Source organism: Saccostrea cucullata, unplaced genomic scaffold, assembly GCF_032062105.1.
Source record: "Saccostrea cucullata isolate Sc308-1 unplaced genomic scaffold, CSIRO_AGI_Scuc_v1 ctg1273, whole genome shotgun sequence".
In the NCBI taxonomy this organism is placed as follows: Eukaryota; Metazoa; Mollusca; class Bivalvia; order Ostreida; family Ostreidae; genus Saccostrea; species Saccostrea cuccullata.
In genome coordinates this window covers 65001-92580 of record NW_026925750.1, presented here as the reverse complement: position 1 = coordinate 92580, position 27580 = coordinate 65001, and the positions used below count along the sequence as shown (strand labels likewise).

The 27580-nt window shown below is 33.8% G+C and overlaps 2 protein-coding genes across 4 annotated transcripts; one reads left to right on the top strand and one right to left on the bottom strand.

The window, feature by feature from the left end:
- The first annotated feature begins 879 nt into the window (after positions 1–879).
- Positions 880–20546, top strand: LOC134269707 (uncharacterized). Of its 3 annotated transcripts, none has more exons than XM_062751913.1 (16): positions 880–1139; positions 4329–4881; positions 6103–7136; positions 12866–12990; positions 14878–15079; positions 15367–15451; positions 15707–15812; positions 15983–16043; positions 16178–16311; positions 16457–16574; positions 16684–16747; positions 16925–16987; positions 17132–17189; positions 17438–17493; positions 17637–17750; positions 17962–20546. In XM_062751913.1, the coding sequence occupies exons 1-16, from the start codon at positions 1059–1061 to the stop codon at positions 18036–18038; spliced, it is 2931 nt and encodes a 976-aa protein (XP_062607897.1). In that variant the 5' UTR covers positions 880–1058; the 3' UTR covers positions 18039–20546. The 3 variants fall into 3 exon arrangements, with proteins under 3 accessions (XP_062607897.1, XP_062607898.1, XP_062607899.1); XM_062751914.1 differs by having other exon boundaries at positions 882–1139; positions 6103–7112; XM_062751915.1 differs by lacking the exon at positions 880–1139 and adding an exon at positions 3086–3187.
- Positions 20547–23163: 2617 nt separating this feature from the next.
- Positions 23164–25955, bottom strand: LOC134269701 (uncharacterized protein C2orf16-like). Its single transcript, XM_062751907.1, has 5 exons — positions 25777–25955; positions 25460–25623; positions 24769–25217; positions 24346–24528; positions 23164–24043 (listed from the first exon to the last, which is right to left on the bottom strand). Exons 2-5 carry the CDS (start codon positions 25621–25623, stop codon positions 23418–23420), a joined length of 1422 nt encoding a protein of 473 aa, XP_062607891.1. The 5' UTR covers positions 25777–25955; the 3' UTR covers positions 23164–23417.
- Positions 25956–27580: the final 1625 nt, after the last annotated feature.

Here is a 27580-nt window from a genome sequence, read left to right as displayed (position 1 = left end):
AAAAATAATAGTACTCATCCATAAATTTTACTTTCAATTAAAAAAATTAACATTATTATTTAAATCAACAGATACGTATTGCAGATAAACTGTTTCTCAAATTAATTTGCCCAACTGTCAGGTCAGAATGACAGCATCAGATTATTTAAATGAGGAAGAAACAAGTTTTTAACTCTGAAGCTGCATCCCACACCGAGCCTCAGCCGCATACCCTTACACGTACTCAGCGCGATGTGTTATCATTACCAGCAGCCAGCATCAATTTTTAACACATCCACTTCCCATCGACTGGGTGCACGATATTGCCTTACACCGACCGCTTCACAACAGTTTAGTGCGTTTGAGGATGAAATACATAGTTTGCACATGTAAATTTTTAATAATTAAAATGTCAATATCTATTTATCAGTTATTAATTAATTCGTATTGGAACAGATTTTGAAGTGTTAACTTGTTCATCAAAAGATTTAATTTGCAAACGTATATTAGATTTTTTTTAAGAGATAAATCATTTTGATCATGGTATATATATGTATTGTTCGTGATATGTTATTAAAAAAATGTAAATAAAAAAGTTTTTTTTTTTTCTTTGAAAAAAGTTTTTATTTTCATGAAATTAAAAGAAAGAACAATTATATTTTTGATATATTGATTTAACAGCAAACACTAATAGTGCTTATATTTAAGCAAACTGTAAATATAAGTAAAATTGTAGTATCAATAGAAAATACACTCGTTTCTGTTTCTACTTTCTGTTTTACCTTTAAAAAATCCCTATTCATGAATCGAAGGTACTTGTTATGGGGTTGTGTCATTACCGCGCACCTTGATCTACCTATGTGATAAGGAAATACACGACATAAATCCTGTCAACACATCTATCTACATTTACACCTCAAGCAATCCAATAAAATTCAAGTGCTATCGACTATTTACCCATTAATCACATTGTATTTAATTTATTTAAAAATTACCCCTGATTTATTGGGTATGCCTCTCACCCAACCCGCGCTAAGTCACGTGACGGAAATGAAGTACACCGAAGATTAAACGAAAACATGGCAGCACCCGAGACAGACGTGCCGAACTTACTCGGCGAAAAATCGACACCCGCTAAGCTGGAGGAATTGTCCAGAGAGGTAGGACACATTATATTTTAATTCATTTACTGATTCATTTAATTATACTGACAAAATCTAGAGGAAATCATTTTTAGACGTCGTTTGAAGCGTAGGGAATGAGAGAATGGGTAGAGAATTTGACCAGCTGTTTATCTAATGCATGGCTCTCAATCTACATACCCTGGTAAATATTACACGTAGCGTTAAGTTGTCGGTATTTTTGGCTTCGCATGCTGTAGAATGCCTTGTTTAATGTCCGTTTTGTTTACTAATCTATCGCATCATATGTAGATTTTTATCTTGTATTGTCGACACAGATTACGGGGTTATGGCTCGGGTGTTCCGTTATAACGAAACCATTCGTCCGTGACTTTCCTTTTCGCAGCCATTTCATTATCGGAATCATTGAAGCATGACGTCAAGGGGGGCGGAGTTTTATCCACATACAAATTGCGAATATACATACGACGAAAACAGACACAATATATCATTTTGTCAACTTGAAAGGATCAAAAGTATAAAACCGTCAGCTAGACGTTTCTCTTGTTTTTAGACAAGATAAGGAAAGGCAGTGACACTCTATATGCCTATTTTTAGAGTTACAGTAAACACTTAAAAATTGAACTAATTTATTTTGATATTAAGCTCTTTTTAATAGATTTTCAAAATTTTAACTTTGAATTAATTTATTGAAAAAAAGAACCTTGGTTTAAAACTCTGCCTACTTTGTCATTGTATATCAGCATATCAGTTTGTAATGATTAAGATTTTCTACTCCATCATTGGAGAGGAATTCTGTACCCAGAGTACCCCTGTGGCTCTGTGTGCAACATGATATTTTAATATCTTAATAATGTCATACATATTTGTATCCAATTTATCATTAAGTCATCACTTGGCAATTACATTACATAATCAACCCAGCTGATACCCAGCCCTGTGGTCATGTAGCACAGTAGGGGACAGGCTTGATTTATATGTCAAACTACAATCTGTGTCTGATGTAAAAATCCCCACAGCATTCCTGCAAATTTATGTATTACACAGTTATAATTTTACAGGGACTTTGTGGATTTTCATAGGAGAAGTGTATTTGATGTTTTCTTTATTTTTCAAAGAAACTTATTTAGGTTAATTTTAACAATTTTAATAATAAGTTTAACAGATTTTACTATTGAACTTGATTTTCAGATACTTTTAACATGTTTAAGGAGCTTCAATATTTGTTATGAAAAATTGTATTAACATTTGTGCTCAAAAAGCTAAACTGATTGATATACAAGTATTTTATCATGGTTCTTGGGACAAATGTTTTCATCAGGAAACTTTTTACATCTTCACCAAGACGTAGGTTTCATTGTAAGTTTGCGACAAATAAAAGACATTTGATGTCTTGAAAGATAGATAATTAAAAAAAAACTTTTAAAATGTACTATTCTTGATAAATTGACTGCGTCTGTATTAAACATGTTACACAGTCAAGTGTTCAATACTCAGACCTTTGCAGTACATTAATATATTGTCTGAATAAGTCTGGTACATGAATTAAGGGAATGCTATTTGCAAAGATGGCCCAAAAAGGTATTGTCTTATTATCCATCCCATTATGGGTAACGGAGGTTTGGGGATTTTACGAGCTGAAATATGACAGAGCGATAGTTAAGAGTGACTTGCATGGTCTCTTTTGCATGGGTTATGTCCTGTCATGCATGGGTGAGCAGAGAATGTACCACAATGCTCTTTGTTTTATGATAATACATTGTTTTATTTTCCTGGTTTCCTACTCTGTTATAGGTGGTCCAAAAAAAAAAAATACAGGGTTTTCTGGAAAACAAACAAATATTATTTGCATGAGGAATGCCTATTTTATATCCGCTGTTTGCCTCTTTCGTGTTTGAGATATAGCTTTATTTTTTACCTGTCTTTGCGGCGTCTGAAGGTGTTTGTTCCTGCCCCGCGGAGCAAGGAGGAGGATGGTGTTAGGTTTGGTGATGGGTGATGTCTCGGCAACCGGGTGTCAGGAAGAAAAAAGTTAAAACAAAGAAAAATATTGAATAAACTGCATGGTATGAATGTTACTCTGATGTTAAATAAATGTAGAAGCTCATTTTGGTATGGGATATGTGGTACATGTGGCTAACATTTCACACTTTTTCAAAAAAATTTTGAACTTGTACATCAAAATTAACACTTTAAAACTTTCTCTTAATAGGTGAAATTCACACTAATATACATTTACTTGAATGCCTTGGGTCTCCAGAATTAATATAAACATCAATACACACCTGAAATACCAAAATGAGATTCTCTTTGTTTTTGACAAGAAGTGGAAATGGAATAGAATTATCACTATGAAATTTTACTCTGTGGCTTACATATATGACATTACCATTACAAAGATAATACACATTTTGACAATAAGCATGTCTCTTCATCTCTTATAAAAATCTACTGCAACAGATTTATCCAACTTCAGTGCAAATGGCTCAAACTGTACAAAGCATTTTATTGATGTAAAATATGTGTAATCTGTAATCCTGCTTATAGTGATGTTTCTTGCACACATCAAATTTTCCATATAGCATACAATTCTATTGAATATGCCTTTTATACAGTACTCTAGTCTTTGGCATGCTTTTGTTTTATTTTTCATAATAATAGACATTTTAGATTTTTTTTTTTTCATTTTATTCTGCATTTGGAAAAATGCATAGACTGTTAGAATTAGAGTTTAAAAATATACCAGTATTATCAGGCTCATTTCATCTTTCCCTATTGTGGCATGATTATGTAATTTTTCTAGAAATTAATAGGGTACTTGAAATTTATGAATTTGGAACTAATAACATTGGTTTGGTAAAGTAGAGACAATAATGTGTTAGAGAAGAAAGTAATGCATTGGGTGGGTGAATCCTGTTGCTTTGGACCACAGGTGAAATATACCATTATTTGCACATACTTCTGTAAGAAGAAAATAGCTTGATGACGTTTGAGAGTCGTCTGAAAAGATGCAAAAGTTGTAGGGATTAATAAAAGGTTTTAACTAAGGATATTTGTCATTGGATTTGAAAGACAAAGCATGTACAAGGAAGATTATTATAAGGCTTTTAAAAAATATTTTCTTTTTTTTAATTAATTACTAACTAAGGTGAATTGAAATTTTCTTCATATGCATGATTTATTTACTTTGAACTTATACGGCTGTAGGCAAGTCCATCTTCCACATCTTCAAACTTGGAGGGTGAAAACCTGGCAGAAAAATGTACAGAACTCCTCCAGGGAGCTGAGAACGCTGACTCCCCCTCCTCTGCCCCCACCCTCCTCACCTCCAAGCTCCTCCCAGACCCCAGCATCATGCCAGGGGACAGGTCCCCCCACGTCAAAGCCAACATCTCAGAAAAACTTCTTCCAGATCAGTGCGTGCTTCCAGAAGAACCTCGCCCCCCATGGAAAGGGACGCTGGTGCAATGTGCCAAACTTTGGTCCTACCTCTCGGGGATTTCAACCTTCGAGAGAGCCAACATGTTAAGGAAAGGGCGGGAGGTTCATAAAATCTATGTGGAGGTCATTAAAGGAAAGACATTTCTGGACGACCAGTTTTCCTACACGGAGTTTGGCCGTATGGTGCTGACCAATGGGACCATCAGGGCAGGGAGGGCTAAGAACGCCAAGCAGATTGTCGTAGCCCGGGAGACTCTGTACTGCAGTGGGTCAGGGGCTTGTAAGCGGGCCTGTGGGGGATACGGAGAGTGTGTCGCAGGTTAGTGGAACTTATTTTAAAATTCAAATTTGAAAATTTCTGATCACTGGATGTTTAAGTTAAAGATGTTACAAACATGATGCTATGTTATAAAAATAGATGTATTACATAACTAAATTAAGTCAGCAACCATGTAGAATTTGTAATGTCCACACAGGTTCACATGATTGTATTTTGCATTTTTTCTGTTTCATATGCTATTGGGCCAAAAATAGATTCAAACTGATTGTCTTTCATTCTGCATACAAAACAGTTATCCTCATGACAAAATCACAATTATTTTTTTTTATACATTGTATTTCCAAGTGGTTTAAAATAAGAAACCTAAGGTTAAGTATAAGTGGATGAATTGCATGAGACAGAAAGATATGTATTGTCATGTGACAGTTAAATGATTGGCCAAGAAGTTGTAAATCATTCAAGAAACTTGGTTTAAGAATTTTTAAAAACAGCAATTCTTTTCCTGATACAAATGTGATGTAATATAAAATTATTTAAAAAATGGTTAAATTTCTTGGGGGAGGGGAAGTAGCAGAACTATTAAGATAATTTGATTGGAAAGAAAAAGTGGCCCATATTATTCAATGTAAATTTTTGTATAAAAAAAAAAGATGCTACACAACACGCAAGGCAAACAGGACAGCCATTCCTCATGTGTTGGTGTTATTGAATGCTTGGTTCAATGTCAAAATTACACACAGTTTATAATGATGATGACACCAATCTACAATACAGGCATTCTACTGGTGGCCTGTGTATTGATATAGTCACTAAAATTGTTTTAAATTAGTCTCGTACTCGGTGCATCAAATTATCATTTGGATTGAGCTCAGCCAGGATGAGGGTGGAAAAGTCTCCAGGCAGCTTCTATGTCACACATATCCCACACTGTTCATTTGCATTTTATATCACTGTGGTAATGACTTCATTAGATGAATATTGATTTTTTTTTTTTGGTTTATGGGTGCAGTGCCTATGGAATACTAAATGGATAAAGATGTATTCAATGATGCAGTACTTCATCAGTATGCATAAAGTTGTAAACCATGCAGCCTTTTTGTAGGAATGATATGCAGGCTGCAAAAAGGGTAGCGCTGCTTTGATTTGCATATGTCTTTCAGCTCAAGTGTAACAAGTTGTTGATCTTATGTTTGATAAATAGTTTGTACTAGTACATTAAAAAATAAACCAAAAATTTATTTATGTCACTTTGCATTGCAGGTTGTGAAAAAACCAAAATGAGGGGACACAAGTGTAGCTACCGAGTAAAACTGACCATGCGTTTAGGATATGTCAACCACTGGTTTGTGGAAGTGCTGGGAGACCACGATCAGTTTGGTTCCCTGAATGACTCTGTTCCCACCCCGTCTAGCCTGTCCCCCAGCACCCAGAAATCAGAGGACGTGTCTAGCTCCCCTAGTAATGATCTCAAAATGATGCATACCAAGTCACCCTCACCAAACAACCCTCATCACATGAATGGCCCAACAGACTTTGTGACCATGGTGCCACAAGTTACAATTGCTATGCCCAATACCTTGCCGAACTCTTTCCACAATGCTTTGCCAAATGCTATTTTTACAACCCCATCAATGAATTTGCCAGTTAACTTGCCAGTTATTAGCCAACAAGCAGTTTTTACAACCCCAAACTTGCCATTGTTCATGACAGCAGGGACAAATCTTCAAAGCCGTGATGCCCCTTATATGGGAATGGTGATACCTGAATTTAACCAACAAGATGTTCCACTTCCACTGGTGAAAATGAAAAGGGAACCCCAAGACAATGGTTATCAGGACAGACATAGTCCTACAGACTCTTTGGAGTCAAGTTCTAATGACAGCTTTCATTCACTCACACCAAAGACATCTAGTCCAAGCAGAGCCAAAGCTAGAAAGAAATTCACCCCTTACCAGGTGATAAACGCCTCTCTGAAAGAGAACCAAAGCAAACAAGATGTTGCCGACTCTACAACGCTGTGCAACATTGACAACCAAAGTGCTCACAGGAATGGAAACCAAAGAGGAATGCCAGAAACCAATGTTAGACGAGAGCTCCGAGACTTTGTGGCCAAGCGGGAACTGGACAGGTGCCTGGGAGTTCAGTCAAACCAAAAGGATGAAGAAATGAGTGACAATTTGAGACAGCTTATTTCTGAGGGAGAGATGGAGAATGGTTACACGTACATCTGGGACGATGATCCGACAACGGAAAACGGAAAAGCAGACAAGGTAGAGGGCTCCACTGAGGCCCAGGTACAAGACAAAGCTGTATATTGCATGTCTACGCATTTTGTCTTGTTCATGTGCCTTAATTAAATATCAATCGGGTGTACAGTGTTTCCCTAATCCAAGGCATCCTTGGAAAAACAGAACCCTGCATGCAATGGAGTAAGGCTTTTCAAACAAATAAAGTAATTCTGACCTCAAAAGGTCAAAAAAATTTTCAAGGTTCATGGGAATTAGCTGATAACCTTATGGTGAAGGGTATCTTATTTCCAAAGCATGAAAACCCACTGGCTTATTTGAGGTCCAAATAAGATAACAGTTAGAGCAACCCGTATGTAATGGGTAAAATGCCGAACTGTGATATATTTGAATTTTTGAATTTTATACTGTATATGCATTCATATTCAGCTTAAAGTTCATTTTATGCAAAACTTGTACTCTATCATAGCTACAAAGATTTTACCTAATCTTTTTCTTTTCAGCTTGTAGATTAATTAATCTTAACGACTTGTAAGAAAGAAAGTCACAAGATCGTTTTTGTACTGATTATAAGTGCAGTTACTAATTTTTATGCCATTGAGACACACTTGTGTTTATATCCTGTTATGACTTCTAACAGTAGCTACTTATCCTCTGAAAGTTAAGGGTTATTTCAGGCAAGTTTCTAAACTTTAATTTATATAAACACTGTAAAGGGGGCCATGTCTATAATCTTCATTCACAATTTTGGTCAGGATGAGCTTTTTAATTATGTATTAGGTTAATATATATGTATTTTTCATGAAAAAAATTATTCTTTTTAAATATTTTTAAAAAAGGAAATGCTTGGTTATTATTGGTCTATTCTGCATTATAATTATTTATGAGAATTAATTTTGAAATATTCTATTGTTAGAACTGGACATACAGTTGTGTTTATGGTTCCAAAAGTTCCATTTTATGGAAACTTATTCAGTTGAAACCAGTCTACTGGAAAACACTTAAAACTCATGTAAAATTACATATTAGATAGTAATTTGATTTCTAGGAATTGAGTATTAATGATTTTACACTTTTCAAAATAACATAGTTTATTTAAAGTGACACAATTGGACTTTCATTTTCCTGTCCAATTTGGTTTCTAGTAATGTAAGGAGGTAAAGTTTTTCATTGAAAACTGCAGAGGAAGTTGCTTTAAAAGTGGTCACAAGTTACTTGAACTCTCTTAATAATGGTCCACAGCTTATAACATGGCAGTTTGTTATTGTGGATAGGGATAGTGAAAACACCCTGAAACTTTTGTGTAGCATGAGGGCCCATATGTGGTTACATCTTAAGAAATTGATCCGTACACAAAGGAAATATTCTAATAAGACATGGCACAGTTGGGGTATAATGTCTAATTCCATATTACAGACAAGATGTTTCTCCACTATAGCAGGGTGAAAAAAAGAGCATTTAAGAAAATATCAATATCTTGGTTTCTCTGGGTCTGTTATCGATTAGGAGGACAAGGGGATTTTTTTGGGGGAGAGAGAGTGTTTTTGATGATCGATGCAATTTAGATTGTGAACTGATTTTTAATTTTGGGGAGTTTCGTCATCTTAATTAAAGTGGGTTTTTATTGTATTAATATCTACAAGCAATATTTCAAATGATTGAATATGCTGATGATTCTTGGCAATTAAATTTCATCTTTAAAAAATTGTAGGACTCAAATAGATATCAGATATGCAGACAATAAGGAATTAGGAATTAAATAAGAAAAAAATCTTGGCAAATAATTTTTATTTCATGCCTGATAGTTTCTTGATATGCATATTTAATGTACAAACAAAAAAGAATGTAAAAATAAATTAGAAAAAAAAATTAAGTCTCAGAGTGAAATGATGGTAATGTCTCAAGAAGTTGTAGTTTTTCTTTAAAGACTGAATTTTTTTAAGTTCTGAAAAAGAAATACATACATCTATATACCGTTAAGAATCAATTAGGGTACATGACAAGGTTAAGCACTTATGAATTAAGTCCTGAATTTTAGGATACATATACACTAATTATTACAGCTAGTGTTCCTGGATCGTTCACCTGAATGGTGTAATAGAAAAATCCTGGTTCATTTTAACTTTATGAACTGATGTGAAATGGTTGGTGCATGCAACCTTGAGTGTCAACACAGTACCACAGGATATTGATGGCTTGTCTTCCATGTTGTCATATACTGCAAGTTTGTCCAAATATAATCCATCCCCAATGGCCGTAAGCCACAAAATTTTTTCACCCATAATTTTCATTGCCATGGTTACTTTATTGAATTTTCTTGGGGGGTCAATAATAGTTTTTTTTTTCGGGGGAGCCCAGACAGCTAGCGGGTAAGATAGCTCATTACACGGTATGTACACCACAGTGGGTTGGAAACAGGATGGGAAAAGTAGGGACATTATTAATAAAGCAGTTTTTGAAAAGATGGGGAGAAAGGAGGAAATATTTATTGTCCACTTTTCCAGTGGAAATCAGTTTCATAAAATAAGACTCGTGGGGGCTGTGGAATTTCCCCACTTATAATGATGTAATCCCCCATTATTATGGTATCCCCCCCTTCAACCCTCTGTAAAGGGAGGAACCCCAACCAGCCCTTCTATGTTTTTAATGTCCCCTGCTATTTCAATTCTTAGAGACAACCCTGCTTAATCAAATTTAAATGATACTTTACAGCCAGGAAAACGGATGCCTTTTCAGACCTGTAACTACATGTATAAAATTCTAAATGTTTTCCCATCTGCACTGTATTGGTACCCAAGCAAAAATCTTTTATGGGCAGAAACATTTGATAAGAGTATATGGGAATGTTAAAAGTTTTCTCTGGGGGAAATTTAATAGACAAAGAACTTTGAGGTAGATGGCTCATATATTCACATACCCGCAGGACTCCATACTTTACTATGGATACCCCAAAATAAGAGGCCCATTGCAGGAGAATTGTGAAATTAGTATAAACTTCTGGGTTTCATTTCTAGAACAAACCCCCAATAATCTGTTTTCATTTCAAGATTTTCATAATTTAGACAATATATGCCATTGATCATAAATAATGTAGTAAATGTATTTGTAAGGCAGGTACAAATTACAGTAGATATGAAAATAAAAAAAAAAATAGGGAAACCTGAATATCTGACAGGGCCCTCCCTTTGTTTTTCAGTGAATACATTGCATTTTAATGGGAGTTGATCCCTTGATATCAATCTGTTTCCGCTACATATAGGCCCGTTATACCCTGTAGCCTGTATCGCCCTCGTATTGCAGAGCTCTCTGGTACCCTGATTAAAATTTCAGATAGCATTGCCAGGTTTGGAGGCATTTGTTGATAATACTCCAATGTATATGAATGAGGGATGCAGATTAAATACCATTACCCTGCTTCATCAGATTAGATTATACAAGTTGTTTTTTTCAAGCAGGGAAAATTTTTTCCTTGATTTATGCATTAAAAATGATGGTTTAGGGGATGTGAAGTTTACATATCTAAACATTAGCCATTTTATTGGGCTGCACAGTTAATTGGCAATGAAAGATAAATGAGGTTATTGTTTGTAGAAGTCAGTTTGATGGATGGGTACTGTGGGTCTGGTACTTATGGGTACAAGTCGTCTCTTTGTCAAGAGAGAAAAAGGTTGTTCAGTGAAAAACACAAAAAAACGTAGCCCTCGGGCAGTTCTTTCATGTTTTATTATGTTATCCGATGTTGCGTAGATGTTGTATTGTCATGTTTTAATTAGCAATTTCCTAGATCTTTTTAAACAAGCTGTTTTTTAGGTATTAGGAGAGGTTTGGATAAGTTAGAGAATAATTCTAGATGTCACATATAGTAGAGCTGTTTTCCTGAATTTGTAAAAATTAATTTATATTTTAATTCTTGAAAGAAATATGTATTTCCTTTAAAAAATTGCATGACCTTTCAAAAATGATATTTGAAGAATATTCTTTTCGATGTGATAATATATATGTATATAACTACAGATTTATAGTAAAAATAAAGAGGTATTATTTGAGCCACAATGAATCGGATACCCTTTCATCTTCAATCCATCCTCTTTTTTATGGGTATTCATGAATAGTGAAAAACAAAATAACAACAATGAAAAAAATTCTCCAATGAATATAATTTGTAAACTCTTGAGATTTGTTAATATTGATTTATTGCATTCAGATTACCCACATATGTGGCATTTCAGACGTGATTACATTCATTGTGAGTGACTGGATAATGAATGACACTTAGAACTGTGGGTAGATTCACCCTCTTGACAAATCGTGATGGATGGGATGACATAATCGCCTTGTCGGGGCTATATCTTATTTGACATCTTAATCAATACCAGTCCTCGTTCAATGAATCCATTAGTACTGAGTGTATTTAGAGAGGAAATCCCCCATTTATCAGCCTATGATTTTACATAAAGATAAAATAAAGCTTATGTATCTAGAATCATCTACTTTTATTTATTAATATAAAAACTTTGATAATTGATTGCTAACAAAAAAAGGTAGAGGAAGCAATTTAGAAATGACTTTTATCATTTTCCAATCTAATGCGAGCCGGGATAAGTGAACGAAAGTCCAGATAGACATTTTTACTGAATACAAATGAGTTGTATTTGCATAAGCTCCTTTTGCCAAGATATGAGGAATAAAATTTGTCTAATTTAAGTGATTAATTGCCAGTAGTTTTTTTTATACCCACTTGTGTTTTACCACTGAAATGCCTTTAACCGTAGAAAGCTGTCGCCAGGTATACAGTGGCAGTCTGTGCACAAAGGTACATGCATTTACATTTTCTCCGAAAAACATTATGTATTTTCCTCGGGGCCATGAAAAGTAGTTATGTTCTTACTGTAAAATAATCAAGATGAAGATAGCAGATAGTGAATTAATCTCCATTATTGGTGATATAAGAAGTAGATAGTCGATGACAGTGTATGATAATATTGTGTATCCACAGATACTATGATTTATGGTCAGCACGCTTTCTCATTGGTTATGCGTGCCTGTAAGGGAAATTAAATTTTCAGAATAAAAAATACAAAGAATTAAATTTTCATGAACACCAGATGATATCAGAATTTTGAATTTTCTTCATCCCCTCCAAACAAAATAATATTCTGGATGATTTCGGACTGTTAGATTGTGCTGGGGCTCCGAACATGTGTTCGTGAAGATTTGTTTTACGTGGGGTTGTCAGTGGTCGACAATAGGCGCCATAAGGTGTATAGTGATGTAACACATACACAGAAAAGTAATGAAATGTATATAAATGTGCAGGTGACAGGTCAAAAATCTGGCCTGCCACTCGTAAAAGACAAGGGTGATCTCCCTCATCGTGTGAACAGAAATTGCGCATTTTGTTCGGAGTTGTTTATTTTAACCTTTTGTGGGTTGAATTAATGAATATCTGATTAATTACATTATTTTTACCAGACTCAAATTGAAAAAAAGATTGATAATGTATGTTTTTAATTGGTCTTTCTACATATGAATCTTTTTCATTAATTGAAAATAATTATAATTATCATTTTAATTACTGGTACTGAACTAGAGAAATTTTCGACCAAAAAAAAGCCCCAAACAATTAATTATTGTTTACTTAACGTTAATTCTTTGAAAAAATGGTCAGTACGACCCTAAAAATATTGAAATAAATTAAATAGATATCAATACATTTTAAACAAATACTATAATGTGTTACTTTCCCAGATATTTTCATGTTTCTTTGTTCATTTCAGGATTTGATGACAAGAGTTCGTCAGCTTGAGTCCCATGTAAAACAGCTAAGAAATGTCGTCCTGAAAGGTCAAGGTGAAGGTCACATCAAGAAAAAGGCCAAAGGCAGAGAATTTGATTTTAAAAAGTAAGAGTTTAAGTTGTTTAGTTTGCTTCAGGGTTCAAATCAGGGTTTCCTTGATGTGGAGGTTTCTAGAAGACAGGATTTTTGTGCCAATCAGCTCCAAGTGAATTTTTGGACGCAATGAATTTTCAATTTTATCCCCCTCCCCCACAAACACCATACTATTTTATAACGAAAGAAGTAAGGTGCAATATAATGGAATGACAATGTTTGTCTAAACCATCCGTGTACTGAACATTTAGATACTGACCAGTCAAACGGTCTTATTAATTTTCTTTTCAATTATTGGAAAGATTAGAACACCTGAACCCAAGCATAATTTGCTATAAATCTCTGGTTTAGGAGGGTTTTCTGTTGACATCACATTTAAGCTTTTATCAAAGTGCTATTTTTTTTTCAGTGAATTTTTTATACAAAATGTATTTACAATTAAAAAAATGTTCAATGTAAAAATATGAAATAATTTTTTTAGCTCACCTGAGCCGAAGGCTCAAGTGAGCTTTTCTGATCACATTTTGTCCGTCGTCCGTCCGTCCGTCTGTCTGTCTGTCCGTCCGTCCGTCTGTCCGTCTGTCTGTCCGTCTGTAAACTTTTCACATTTTCGACTTCTTCTCAAGAACCACTGGGCCAATTTTAACCAAACTTGGTACAAAGCATCCTTGGGTAAAGGGGAATTTAAATTGTTAAAATGAAGGGACATATCCCCTCGCAAGGGGAGATAATCAAGAAAAGACAAAAATAGGGTTGGGTCATTAAAAAATCTTCTTCTCAAGAACTACTGGGCCAGTAAAGCTGAAACTTATGTGGAAGCATCCTGGGGTAGTATAGATTCTAAATTGTTCAAATCATGACCCCCGGGGGAAGGGCGGGGCCACAATGGGGAATCAAAGTTTTATATAGAAATATATAGGAAAAATCTTTGAAAATCTTCTTCTCAAGAACCACTGGGCCAGAAAAGCCGAAACTTATGTGGAAGCATCCTGGTATAGTGTAGATTCTAAATTGTTCACATCATGACCCCCGGGGGAAGGGCGGGCCACAATGGGGAATCAAAGTTTTACATAGAAATATATAGGAAAAATCTTTGAAAATCTTCTTCTCAAGAACCACTGGGCCAGAAAAGCTGAAACTTATGTGGAAGCATTGGTATAATGTAGATTCTAAATTGTTCAAATCATGACCCCCGGGGGAAGGGCGGGGCCACAATGGGGAACCAAAGTTTAATATAGAAATATATAGGAAAAATCTTTGAAAATCTTCTTCTCAAGAACCACTGGGCCAGAAAAGCTGAAACTTATGTGGAGGCATCCTGGTATAATGTAGATTCTAAATTGTTCAAATCTTGACCCCAGGGGGAAGGGCGGGGCCACAATGGGGAATCAAAGTTTAATATAGAAATATATAGGAAAAATCTTTGAAAATCTTCTTCTCAAGAACCACTGGGCCAGAAAAAGTGAAGCTTATGTGGAAGCATCCTGGGGTAGTGTCAATTCTAAATTGTAGGAATCATGACCCCCGGGGGAAGGGCAGGGCCATTATAGGGAATCAAAGTTTTACATAGAAATATATAGGAAAAATCTTTGAAAATCTTCTTCTCTGGAACCACTGGGCCAAAAAAGCTGAAACATATGTGCCCATGGAAGGATCATGGGGTAGTGTAGATTTCAAAATGTCTAAATTATGATCAGTGGGGTAGGGTGGGGATGCATTATGTATAACAAGGGTAAAATCTGGTAAAGAACAGAATGGTCAAAGCTTCTCAGGTGAGCGATGTGGCCCATGGGCCTCTTGTTTTTTTTAATTTATTGATGGAGAAGTAAAGATTGGTATCTATAGTGTTAAAAATCATGCAATATGCAGTTTTAAAAAAAGAATGACTGCATTAAACAGATACAACACGAGACATATAGCCCTGAAGATCCTGTACCTGGGCTGGGACTACCACGGCTTTGCTGTACAGGAGGACACAGAGAAGACGATAGAGACCGCCTTGTTTGAGGCCCTCCTAAAGACTAAGCTGATCGAGTCCAGGGAAACCTCCAACTACCACCGCTGTGGCCGCACCGACAAGGGCGTCAGTGCTTTTGGACAGGTATGCTCAGTTCAACAGATGTAAACTATAGAATAGATAAAAGGATAGGATGCATGTTGTATAATTTTCTTCTAAATGTTTTCTTCTTTTAAAATTAGAAAAAATAAAAATAGAAGCAGATGAATGTTGTACTATAGAAAAAACAGGTTTTGAAACTAAATCAGAATTTCAAGTTATTTGTAGACCCATTTTTATAAGGTTAATCCTGTATTTTATATGTACATTTGTACATGTACATATGTTGAAAATTTGATACAGGTAGTACTGATCAGAAATCTGTTTGTTAGGTTATCTCCCTTGATGTCCGGACCAATCTTGTGGAAGGAACCGGAGTTAAGATCAGGGAAGATGGCACGGCCCAGGAACGGCCGGGTAAGTAAACAGAATGGTTCCGCGTTACTTAAAGTCAGTATAATACAGTGTATTTCCAAGTTTACAATCATTACTTGTACATATTTAACATTCTAATTTCTGTCACTTCTTGAGTACAAGTATCTATGATATGGTTCGAAATTACTGACCATCACTCTTTGTAAGCAAAAAATTTTTACATTATAAATAAATTAATAAATAGATTGGACTACAAACAATGTAGGTTATCTCTATTATATGTAATTTTCTTTGTAGGAGATAAAGCTACAGAGTTGCGGTTTTGTTACCTGCTCAATAAAGTGCTTCCTCCCGAGATCAGGTGTCTGGCCTGGGCCCCGGTAGACCCAGGCTTTAGTGCTAGGTGAGATTTCGTTACTCAGAAAAAATCCCTGTTTATCGATGAAAGTGAAGTGGAGTTTTAATCACTAGTATCAGAGATGTACATGGTTCTTTGTTACAGTAATTGTTTCCTTTGATCAAAGAATTGGAATTTCTTGGCAATAAAAGTTAACATTCTATTTTTCTTTGCAGATTTGACTGCAAGAAGCGAACCTACAAGTATTTCTTTCCAAAGGGTAGCCTTAATTTACAGGTAATTTAAAACAAGTTATTTTGCATAAATAATTACTGTTAAATCTACTTCCCCCCCCTAAAATGTAGAATAGATATTAATAATCCTGAACTGCACAAGTATGTGTAACTAATGGAAATGAATGAATTTTATAGGTGATGCAAGAAGCTGTAGACAAGCTGATTGGAGAACATGATTACAGGAACTTCTGTAAAATGGATGTTGGAAATGGGGTTGTGAATTATACACGGAAAATAGTATCTGCTGAAATAGTGACTGTGGATGAAGGGTAAGGCAACTGCTTATGTGAAGATGTGTTCTTTTGAATATCTTGTAAATAAACTATCAAATGATCATGTGTAAACTAATAATGATCAAATGTATTGTATAGAATTTTGTTGTTATGATATGGTGTTTTTTTTTTCCGTGATTAGGGAGGAGGGTTATCAGATGTGTGAACTGACCATTGTTGGCCTGGCATTCCTGTGGCATCAGATCCGATGTATTGTGGCTCTGTTGTTCATGATTGGTCAAGGAAAAGAAAAACCTGAGGTACAAATGGATCTTCTTTGTCACATTTGGTGGACATGAGAAAATTGTGATTAGGCACAGACCAAGGGAGATAACTCTGATATATGATTGTCTTGATTTTCTTTTACAGATCATTGATGAGCTGTTGGACGTTGAAAAGAATCCCAGAAAACCACAGTACACAATGGCCTCAGGTAAGCTTATACTGTATAATTTTATTAATTTGGAGAGGTATGTAAGCATTTTGGAGGGCTTTGAAATAACTGTCATGACATACACACAAAATGAAGGAAATTGGCAAACAGTACCTGGAAAAGCAGTACATATTTAAACAAATTGAAATTCATTTTGATTTATTTTAACATTTCCAGAACTGCCCTTGAATCTTTTTGATGCTGAGTTTGCAGCCGACATGGAATGGATATATGAAGCAGGTAAATAATATTTCTCTTGGCAGTTAAATGTAAATCAATCTTATGAATGATGTGACCTTTATGTGAAAGCAATAATTTTAATAAAAAGTTGAAATGCTGCATTATCTAGGATTATATTTTAGTACTGGTATTTTTTCTTTACAGATTGGCATGAGGAGAATATTAAGCATTTACAGCAGATCTGGGCACAGCATATAATCAGGTAGGACACAACAGTTCTTGTGGGATAAGTCATTTTAGCTACAATCGCATTTCTAATATCTTTAAAATATAACTTAATACAGATGATGTTTTTGAATTTTTTAAAACAACTGTTAAAAGCGACACTGCCATCAGTTTGAATAATGCTTGCAAATTTTTCACACTTATAAAATTTTTATTTTGAATTTAAGTCTTTTTCTTCAGTTTTTAAGGAGACATTTGTCTGATAAATTTATTATCATTCTACAGGGCATCAATGATTAAGAAAATGTTGGAGGAAATGGATAAAGCAAAGGTTGAAACAGGTACTTGTTTTAAGTATTATGCTATTTGTGTTTATTGTTGAAGAATTTAAATCCAAATGTTTTGACAATGATGTCCAATTGTAATAGAATTTTAAGCTAAGTTCCTGGTGAATATTACTAATGTATTATTTTACACACTACAGACAGTGACATTGCTCCCTGGGCTGACTTGAGTGGTCCTGTTTGTAACCAGGCCGATTGGATTGTACCAATGAAGGGCAAAGTCCACAAACCTCTGCTAGAAAGACAGTTGTGTGGTAAGAATTCTAAGCCTTTACTCTAAAGTTTGCTCAACAGTCAAAGTTAATGAAGTTTAACAATAGTAGATAATTTCTTGGAAAGAAACATATAATTCTTCCATGTTGAAGGTGAAAACTTTATGCACAGTTAAAGGGGAGCAACTCTATCTCAGCCACACATCTAGTGCATTTGACGGTATTGCAGTGTTTTTCTATCTTTCTCTTTCAGACAGTTTAGAAGACAGAATGGAGCATTATGCTAAAAGGAGGAAAATTTCTGTGGTTCAGAGTACAGAAGACACATGATTGGCTGGGATTTTAGCCAATGGACTTGCAGTATTGACTAGTCTGCTTTCTCCAAGGAATTCTTTTTTTTTCCAGAGGTTTATTCCAAGATCTGTTTTCATTAAAACTCAAGAGGGCACATTTGAGGTTTTTATGCCGAGAAGGGTGTGTGAAGATAAGGCAATATGTGAATCATGATTTGTTATTTTTTTTTTTTTATTTGTTATTTAAACTCATTTGTTGATTAGTAAACATTTCCTAATTGATATACACTGGAAATTGGTGATGTGTCAAGATGAATTTTACTCTGTGAAGTTTTGTGTTGCCAAATGATTTAATTTACATGTAGTTGTTGATTTTCTTGTACCATTTTATGAATAGAATGTTTTTTTTAAAGGAAAAAAAATGTTTGTAAAGTAACTCTATAAACCAATGCATACTTATACATTTGTGTTCATGATAACCAGTGGCCAAGATTTGACTTAGCTATTTCATGGAAGAAATACTATTTATAGTAGTTCTTTTAGATTGTTCACTAAAAGCTGAAAAGGGTGCTGTATATTTTTGCTTTAATTTGTTATCACATTTATTTTGTTAAGAATAATTTCATGACAATTTCTCCGTTATATACATGTTTGGAGATGTATAGAAGTGGAAGCGTGCCATAATGCTAGTAATCTCTTTATTTGGTGTACATGGTGTGCTATATCATTATATGTCAGTATGAGTTATGATTATCATTAGAACTTTTAAATATGTTACTAAGTGAGGTAATAATGCAATAATACAATGCTGCCACAGAATTATCTCTAGTCAGTGGATTTTGTCTCGTAAATTTAAGGCTGTTTGTTAAATAATTTCATCTAGTAAGTCTTTGTTGTAATATTTAGAGGTAGTTATTGAATACCCATCCTGCTGACTTAACTATGGCATTTGATAGTGATTATTTTGAAGAATTTAGAATAGGTTTTTATATTTAAGTAGGAATTTTAATTACTCAAAATTTTCATTTTGTTAAATACTCCTCATTACAATTTAGATAAGCTTTAAAGAAAAAGAGAATGTTTTATCACCATGATATTTACTCGATCATGGCAATAATTTGCTTCTAAAGTTTATGATTTTGTTATTAGATGCTGCCAGTTAGAAATTTATTGGAGCTTTTACTGTAGGTAAACAGGAATACTCATAATCACTCAAGGTGCATATTATCTATAGTTTATATATTATATATACACAGTTTATATATAGAGATGTTATTCCACGTTACGAGGTGTGTGATGACAGAGCTTCCATGTCTTCTAAGTGTTTGTAAATGTTCGACCATATACTGCTCATATTTTAAAAGAAAGTTTTCTATCAGCATTGAATTCAACAGCTAGAAAATTGGTTTCTAATCAGCATTGTTTATTAACAAAAATCTCTTTTGATGATCTGATTCCTGTCATTAAGGAATTCAGTTTACATATTTTTTCTTGTTTTGGCAATTTTTTTCATTCTTTTTTGAATATGATTTTAAGATATAAATTTATAAGGTGCAAAGTTCAGATATAGCTCTCTGTGAATTAATGCTCCAAATCTGCATCATGAGATGAAAATTACATGGATGTATTTAATGAAGATTTTTTATATGTAGATAAAATATTATGTAGAATGTGTTGTTATGGCAATTTTTTTTTAGAATTAGATGATTGTGCCAAATATTGTATTTGTTGATGTATGTATTGTATATATATAAATATATATACATATTGTATTGAGTGTTCTAGTCGAGGGTCTGGGTTTTCTCTATGTTTTCTTGATTGGAATATATAATATATATATATATATAATTTTTTTTGCATAACACTAGTCCTTAAAAACACAGACATGCAGCTTGTAAAGAAGAATCAGAAAGGAGATTTTGATACTGTATTGAATAATATGATGATTTTAATTGATTCCATGGTTAATTTTAATACCAAAGCAAACTGTTCATTATATTCAAAATTCAGAATTTTGTTTGATGCAGTTTTGTGCACAAATAAAAAAGTCAATTTTTGATATTTTACAAATTTTAATGAGCATAACATGCAAGTTGGCTTTAAACACCCACAGATAAAGCTTTCGATTTTTTAATAGAAATTTTTATTTTAATTGACTTAAAGGAAAGTCTTCATTGAGATTATTTTGAAGGTGAATTCAGGGTACAATGTATATTGTCAAAACTACTGATATTGCCAGTGTAACCATGAAATAATCATAATTTATACAAGTACTTGTAGGTAGAATTGTTGTGTATGGACTGCCAATTTGTACTTATCAACACAGTACATGCAATATATAAGGGTTTCCCTTTGAATGGTGCATATATATCAAGTTAATGTTCAGTGAGCTTCCATTTGGAATCATCTATTAATAAATGAAGGCTTCCATTTGACATTCACAGCAGTTATTGCCAGACATTTTTGAAGTTTGTTTTTTTTAACAGAACATTTTAATGTATAATGTTGATATATTCAATGGAATAAAGTCAGACAAGAAATTGTATATTGTTGTTTCTTCAATTGTTTCACCAGCATACCTTTGAAAATAATTGTTCAAATCCATTACATTCCTTTCCATGCAGTTACACTAACTGAATGTGTGAAGATGTATTCACTGAATATTTTTGGAACAAATAGTAGGTTGGGTCATTTCGTTGTTCTGGCAGGTGAGAAAAGGTCTGCATCCTGCACAATTTTTATAATACAGAGAAAGAAGACAATGAAACATAATTTATTTCCTATTATGACTATGGCACAGTCAAAGTAGCAGTGAAAAGTTTTGCAAAGTGAAAACAATGATTAACAAACATAAATTTAAATCCAACTTCCATTTAAAGTGATGCTTTAGCCCATATTTATCCACTCAAGACATATCGTGTGAATGGGGGGAAAATATATAAATTCTTGCAAGTTATATATTGTAATTGTGATGGCAGTTTATTACCACCCTCGTGTAATTTGTTTAATCTGCAGCAAATTCATTTCAGACATATCCAAATTAATATGAAGTACAAATCAATTAAAAGGACATGTATATCAAATAATTAATTTACTAATGAAGAAATCCTCTATTAAATATAGGTTAGAGTGTATATAAATGTTTATGCTAGTTTATAGCATAAAATGACACATTTTGGCACATTTTCAATCACTCAAAAATTTAATTCCAAATATGTTGGGCAAAACTGTGGTCAATGCATGCAACCACATCTTACCACAGGCATCTGACGTTACTTACCGGGGGTATTTTTTTTAATAAAAAAAATATGGGTATATATTTTTTTTTAAAAGAAAAAAAGTAACGTCAGGTGCCTGTGCATCTTACATATGTAATTTAAATCTGTTCAAAATATAGGTTGCATCTTTAACTTACAATTTACATAGGGAAAACTTGCCCATTTTTCAGATGATAAACTGATTTTTTTTATCTGCTGGGTTACCATATAAAAGTATTTATTAGGTTATATGCCAAGTCTTTGCCATCTATGAAAATTGCTACTTACTGTACTATATATATTTCCTATTTGCATGTATGCACTATATTTATCTAAAACTCATGTTCTGTTTTTAAAGTCAAAAATCATGGTTTGAAGGAAAAGTACTGGTTTTGGGAAATTGATTTCATGGTTCAAGAAATGTTACATAGCTTTAGATGTGAAATTTTTACATTTCCTGCTAGACACAAATTCATGGTTTGATCTTTCATATATCAAAAAAGAAACAAAAATCAAACTCCTATGAACATTAATGATTTCACACAGTAGGTAATTTTACCAATAGATAAAATTTATCCTGCTATTTTTTAGAACTGTTGTATTAATACATGCAGGAGAAAAAGTACACAAAATTTCTTGTGAAAAAAAAACTTACACATGCTAGCACTACCTAGAGTTATGGACATAAAATATACCATAAAATAAATGCTACCTAATTATTTGATGCAAACCCAATAAATGTTACGAATTCAACTTTAAGATAATAATAATTAAACCAATGGAATGAAAACCATACATATGTTAAAAGTCAAGAAATATATCACAGTTTTTAATATCACTGCTTTCTCTCAATCGTAACAAACAAGAAAGTGTTAAAGACTAATAAAAAGCAACAACAATAAAGTCTATGGTCACCTGATAAATTAAATGACCTAGTTAAAAAGTCCGAACGAATTCCTTGATCCATACATATACATTCTAATTATGAACATATATAAGTTACATTCCAGATACAGTGTACTCAATCAAACATTCTAAATAACACCAGAACATTTGTACCATGCTATGCACACACAGTGTGCTTTATATATAATGAGGTACATTTGTAAATCCTAAAATGAGATCTAAAGTTGACTACATAGCCCTGATAGATACAGCACAAGTTATAACTACGTGAGAGTTACTCATGGAGCTACATGTACTCCATGCATGCTCAAGTTACTATTCCATTGTGTTTTAAATGTACAGTTCAACCTCATTATCTCAAACCCTGATACCATGAATACCAGAGATAATAATCTAAGTGATTTAGCAGTTCCAGTCACTTTCTTTATGTATTTTAACCCATTAGGTATTTTTAAGTAATCTCTGTTGCGTCATATTTCAGATATCAAGGTTTGACTGTTTATGTAAAATTAATATGTACAGTAAAACATGCTTCTGACATTCTCTGCCAAGGATTTTGCTTCATTATAAGTATAAATGTTTTACTGTATGTACAAAAAGACAAAAAAATATTAAAATATAAAAGTTTGAGGCAAAATATGAGCACTGAGGTATGTGAGAGATTTTATTTAAAAAGAAGTAAGAGTAAAATTGTGTTTTACATGTGAATAAAAATTATTTCCCAATGCATAATTTTACCCAGTGACCCTTCTTCTAAAAGAAATTAACATTATAAGCTTATGTAAACATAAATCGAAAACTTCAGCAAAATGTACTGGAGAAAAAAATAAAGTAAATTAATTCTTCTTTCAAAAAAAAAAAATAATAATAAAACGAAGCCCCCCCAAAAAAAATAAATTTTAAAAATTCAACATTTTTCCTGTACATACATGAGATTTATTACATATTGTCTTAAATCTGACAAAATTTCAGTTTGGAATGCATTAAAAATTTTGAATTTGCACAAAAAAGTACCCTTTTATAAAGCATAGTATGTGTTTTTATATGATTAAACTTAGTCTATTATAAAGTCGAAAATTTGACAAAGTTTTATTTTGTTCATGCTTTAAAAATTTTAAATTTGCACCAAAAACTACCCTTTTGTACAGTATACAGTGTTTTATATGCCTAAACATAATAGAGTCAAAAATAAAGTTGATTTGATTGAAAAGTTAGACAGAGGGGATGTACAGAGTGTTTGAGACTGGGTCTTTTCACTCCAGCTCCTCGAGGTACAGAACTGTCCTATCCTGAAGTCCGGACTCCCCTATAAGTTGTGTCAGATCTGTAAACACTGCCTTGGGGGCATTACATGCTAGCCTGTGTTCTCCCAACTCCATCCCAGTTAAATTCTCAGCAAATTTTAGCACCGTGTCCATTTTCTCTACTAACCTGAAGTACCTTTGATGTCTCCTTCCGTCCGGTAATCTAATAGCCAACAAAATCCGCTGTTCTGTCTCACCAGGCTCAGTTGGGATGTCGCGAGGTTGAAATCCATCTTTCTTAGGAAACTCTAAAAGTTTTTTATGTGAATCAGGTTGGTCAAAACTTTGACGCCTGCTGTCAGTAATTTGTTCAAAGCTTTCTCGTCGATCACTCTTTCTCTGATCAACACTTTCTCTTCTAGTACTTTCTCTTGAAGTACCATTTTCAGATGGATCTTCTCTTTTGGAGAGGTCTATGGAATAACTAGTTCGAGTTCTTTCACCGAGTCCTAGCGTCACACTCTGTGTCTTTTTGGAGATGTCGTCAACATCGTCGGTCGTAGGTGATGTAGCACCTATTGCAGGAAGGGGTTTGTACTTGGAGAGAGATGAGGGAGGTCTGAGTATTGGTGTGTCTGCATAAAAAAAATTAATTCACGACGAAAAATTAACAAAACTATATTGTTATAAACTATATTGTATTATAATTGTTAGCTGGTGTTGAACAGCATTACCAAGAATCATAAAAACACACAAAATTCCTTCAATTATTGGATCTCTTAAATTATACAGGGAAAAAATAAATGAAAGGTCAAATTGAAATTTGTTTTTAGCTATAGCTTCTAATGCACTTATGTGTGAAATAACACCTGAGAGGTTTGAAAATGTTTCTGTTGTCTTGTATCTATATGACAAAGACACAAAGCAAAAGCCTCACCAACAGCAGAGTAGGTCTGGTTGGATTCCTGCTCATGCCTTTTCTTTCTCCCACTTTTCAGTCGTTTTCGGCTAGACTTTGGGCGGGCTGTAGGAGGTTTCTCTCTGGGAGATGGGGGCCAGGATTCCTCTAAACATAACACATTGGCTTCCATCCTAGGAGAATGTGCTCCATGCTCAAAATCTAGAACAATTAGGGAATAAAAGCAATTCAACATCCATTTCCACCTCCTGTATGAATAATAGACATTGGAGTCTCAGACAAGTTAATTTCCACCAATTATTATTTTCAAAGATAAAAGAACAGGCATACAAATAAAAAATCATTCTATCCTAGTTTTTAAAATCTTAATTAAACAATATTGTGATGTCAATAAGACATTTAGGTTCAAAGTTAACTTAAATATAAACTAACAAAACTTACCAGCTTGCTGGTTGCTATCGTAGGCATGTTGGCCCCCATATCTATGGTCGGGGTGCCCATGGTTAGGGGAGGGGCTGTAATGTCTTTCTGAAGGTGAAGAAACATGATGCCTCTCTGTCGGTGAAGAACCATAATGGTGATCCTCATGATGAGTAGGTGAGAGGCTGTACTGTCTTCCAAAATCTGGAACATCCCCTTTTCTCCTGGAGGAGGGTCTTTCAAATGGGGTGTTGTGAGGAGATTCCTGATGGGTAGGGCTGTGAATTAAGGGGCTGTCCCTGTGAGGTCGGTAGCCCCTGTGTGAGTAAGGGCTCTCCCTGAAGGCTGGGGAGTTCCTTTGTTGGTGGGGAGACATATGCCCAGACATAATTCCAGGAGGACTTCCATATTCTGGTGTTAATTGTCTCTCAAATACATGGCTCTGTCTTGAAAATTCATCATAATCCTCTCTAAAAAATAAATATAATGCATGGATATTTACATTTTTTTTCTCCATAAAAGAATCCCCCTTCCCCAATACTATTCATGCAATTTCTAGTCAATTAGAAATTTCTCAAATTACTCAAGAGACAAAAAATGTTATTTATATGTCTTAGATTACACACAAGAGAGACTTTCGAAGACATTTTTAATTGTTTTACAATACATATAAAGATATGTTTTTTTTTTTTTTAAATTTATGTATTTTCACCTGTCATACGTCTCTGGAGTAAATCCTCGTCGAGATGCAGGCCTTCCATTTTCTTCACCTTCATCATTCAGCAACTGTTCTATCTGTCTTCCACCCCTTGAAGGGGGACGTCGTGCTCGAGAGCGTATACCTCGACTTGTATGGGGACGTTCTACTGCTTCCATCTATACGAAAGATTCATTTTTTTTGCAAGACATTGAAAAAAGTTAACCGCATATTGATTTTATGTAGTGATCAGCTATGTGCATAAAGTGTAAAAAGGTCATGCAAAACCGGGCTAATTGCGTAAAATATCAATGCTCATTTTTTACACATACCTGTAATTCATGTCAATGAACACAAGCTGTCAACCCATACAATAAGTTCAAATGTAATGCAACGTTCTAACTTCACTACTTTTCACTCAAAGCGTGGTATCTACCATGACGACTGCTTTTCCTTATCCGCCATATTGTTTACATTTGAGTTGCGAACAAAACAGCAACCGATTGGATAAAATTTATTAACAAAAAATAACAAAGAGAAAAACAAATATAATACTGTTTTCATCAACGACTGTGATTATATTTAGATTTCTTATACTAGAATATAAAAGCGATTTTTTATGCTTAAAAATAATAAGATAAAGAACAATATGAAACCTTACATGGTAAGGCATTAGAACTCCGGAAAAAATTATTTGACACTATTTATAGGCTGTTCAAAAATACTTCTACGTTTAACGTCATATCGTAAGTTCAAAACGTACGAGGGAGGGAGGAAAAAATTAGCCTAACAAACAAAGATTTTAAACAAATGTTCAGTACCATCTTTGCTAGCCAAGGGTTTCTGATACGCTACTCTCTAGCTGCAGATCCATGTAGCTCTCCGAAAAAAAAAAAAACAAAAAGAAAAAAAAACAGATCTGCAGCTAGCTACTCTCCTAATAATCAGGGATTATGAGGAGAGTAGCGTATCAGAAACCCTTGGCTAGCGAAGATGATTTAGTGCATTAATTAAAAAACAGTAGTTTAATTTCACTAGCAGAGTTTTTCCTTAATAATTCATTCATTCATTCATTCATTCATTCATTCATTCATTCATTCATTCATTCATTCATTCATTCTATTTTATTTTATTTTATTTTATTTTATTTTATTTTATTTTATTTTATTTTATTTTATTTTACTTTTATTTATTTATTTATTTATTTTTTTTTATTAATTAATTAATTAATTATTGTAGATTGCAGGAAGTATGGATAATGGTAAGATTTCCCCCCTAAGGAGTCATTTCCTAATTAAATATAATAAAATTCTATATAGAAAATTTATTGACAAGATTAAATTTAAAAAAGAAGTCCAAACAGGTTGTCCCAACCTAAAAAAAATATTGGGTTTGGGTCGAAGGAAAAGTTGATAACCTTGGTATACCACTGGTATATAAATGACTCTCCTTATCATTTTACCGGGGTCCATGTTTTCCAGAGAGTCTGGCACATATTATACTTTCCTCTTCTTATAAAATTTGAAAACTATGAAAATCATATGGGGTCATGACCCCTTTAAACACCTGCATCCTACACAGAGGCTGAATTCGAGCATATGGAGTGCCAATTTTTTTATTGGTGATTTTTTTTTTAATCATTTTAGCTTGAAGAGTGTTCAGAAAATTAAACTAATTATTAAATTAAATTTTGCATGATACGTTCTTATGGATTAACTATCGTATTTTAGCTCCTCCAATAATTCATTATTCACGTAATGTTTAAGGTTTACTTGATAAACAACTGCAAATGCTCGTATATCTATAATCGATTTGAATATACCGAAAAGTTTCAAAATATGTAGCGCCATGACGTACAGATCTTTTTTTTCATTTCAGAACAGAATATTTTTCTTTTTTTGCACATATATATAGAATTTATGTACACTATATCAGCATTCTGTTGTGAAACCTGGGGACTCGGGTGTAGCCATTACTAATGTTAATTCTTGCGTCTCTACTGCCTATAGCGAACTGATCGAACGGATGACGTTTTCTTGAAAATTCTTGTCGCAAACATTAATGGTTTGTCGACTTTAGTTTGAAAGAGAAGTTTATGTAATTATAAACATAAAGTACATATTTCGCGCGAATATA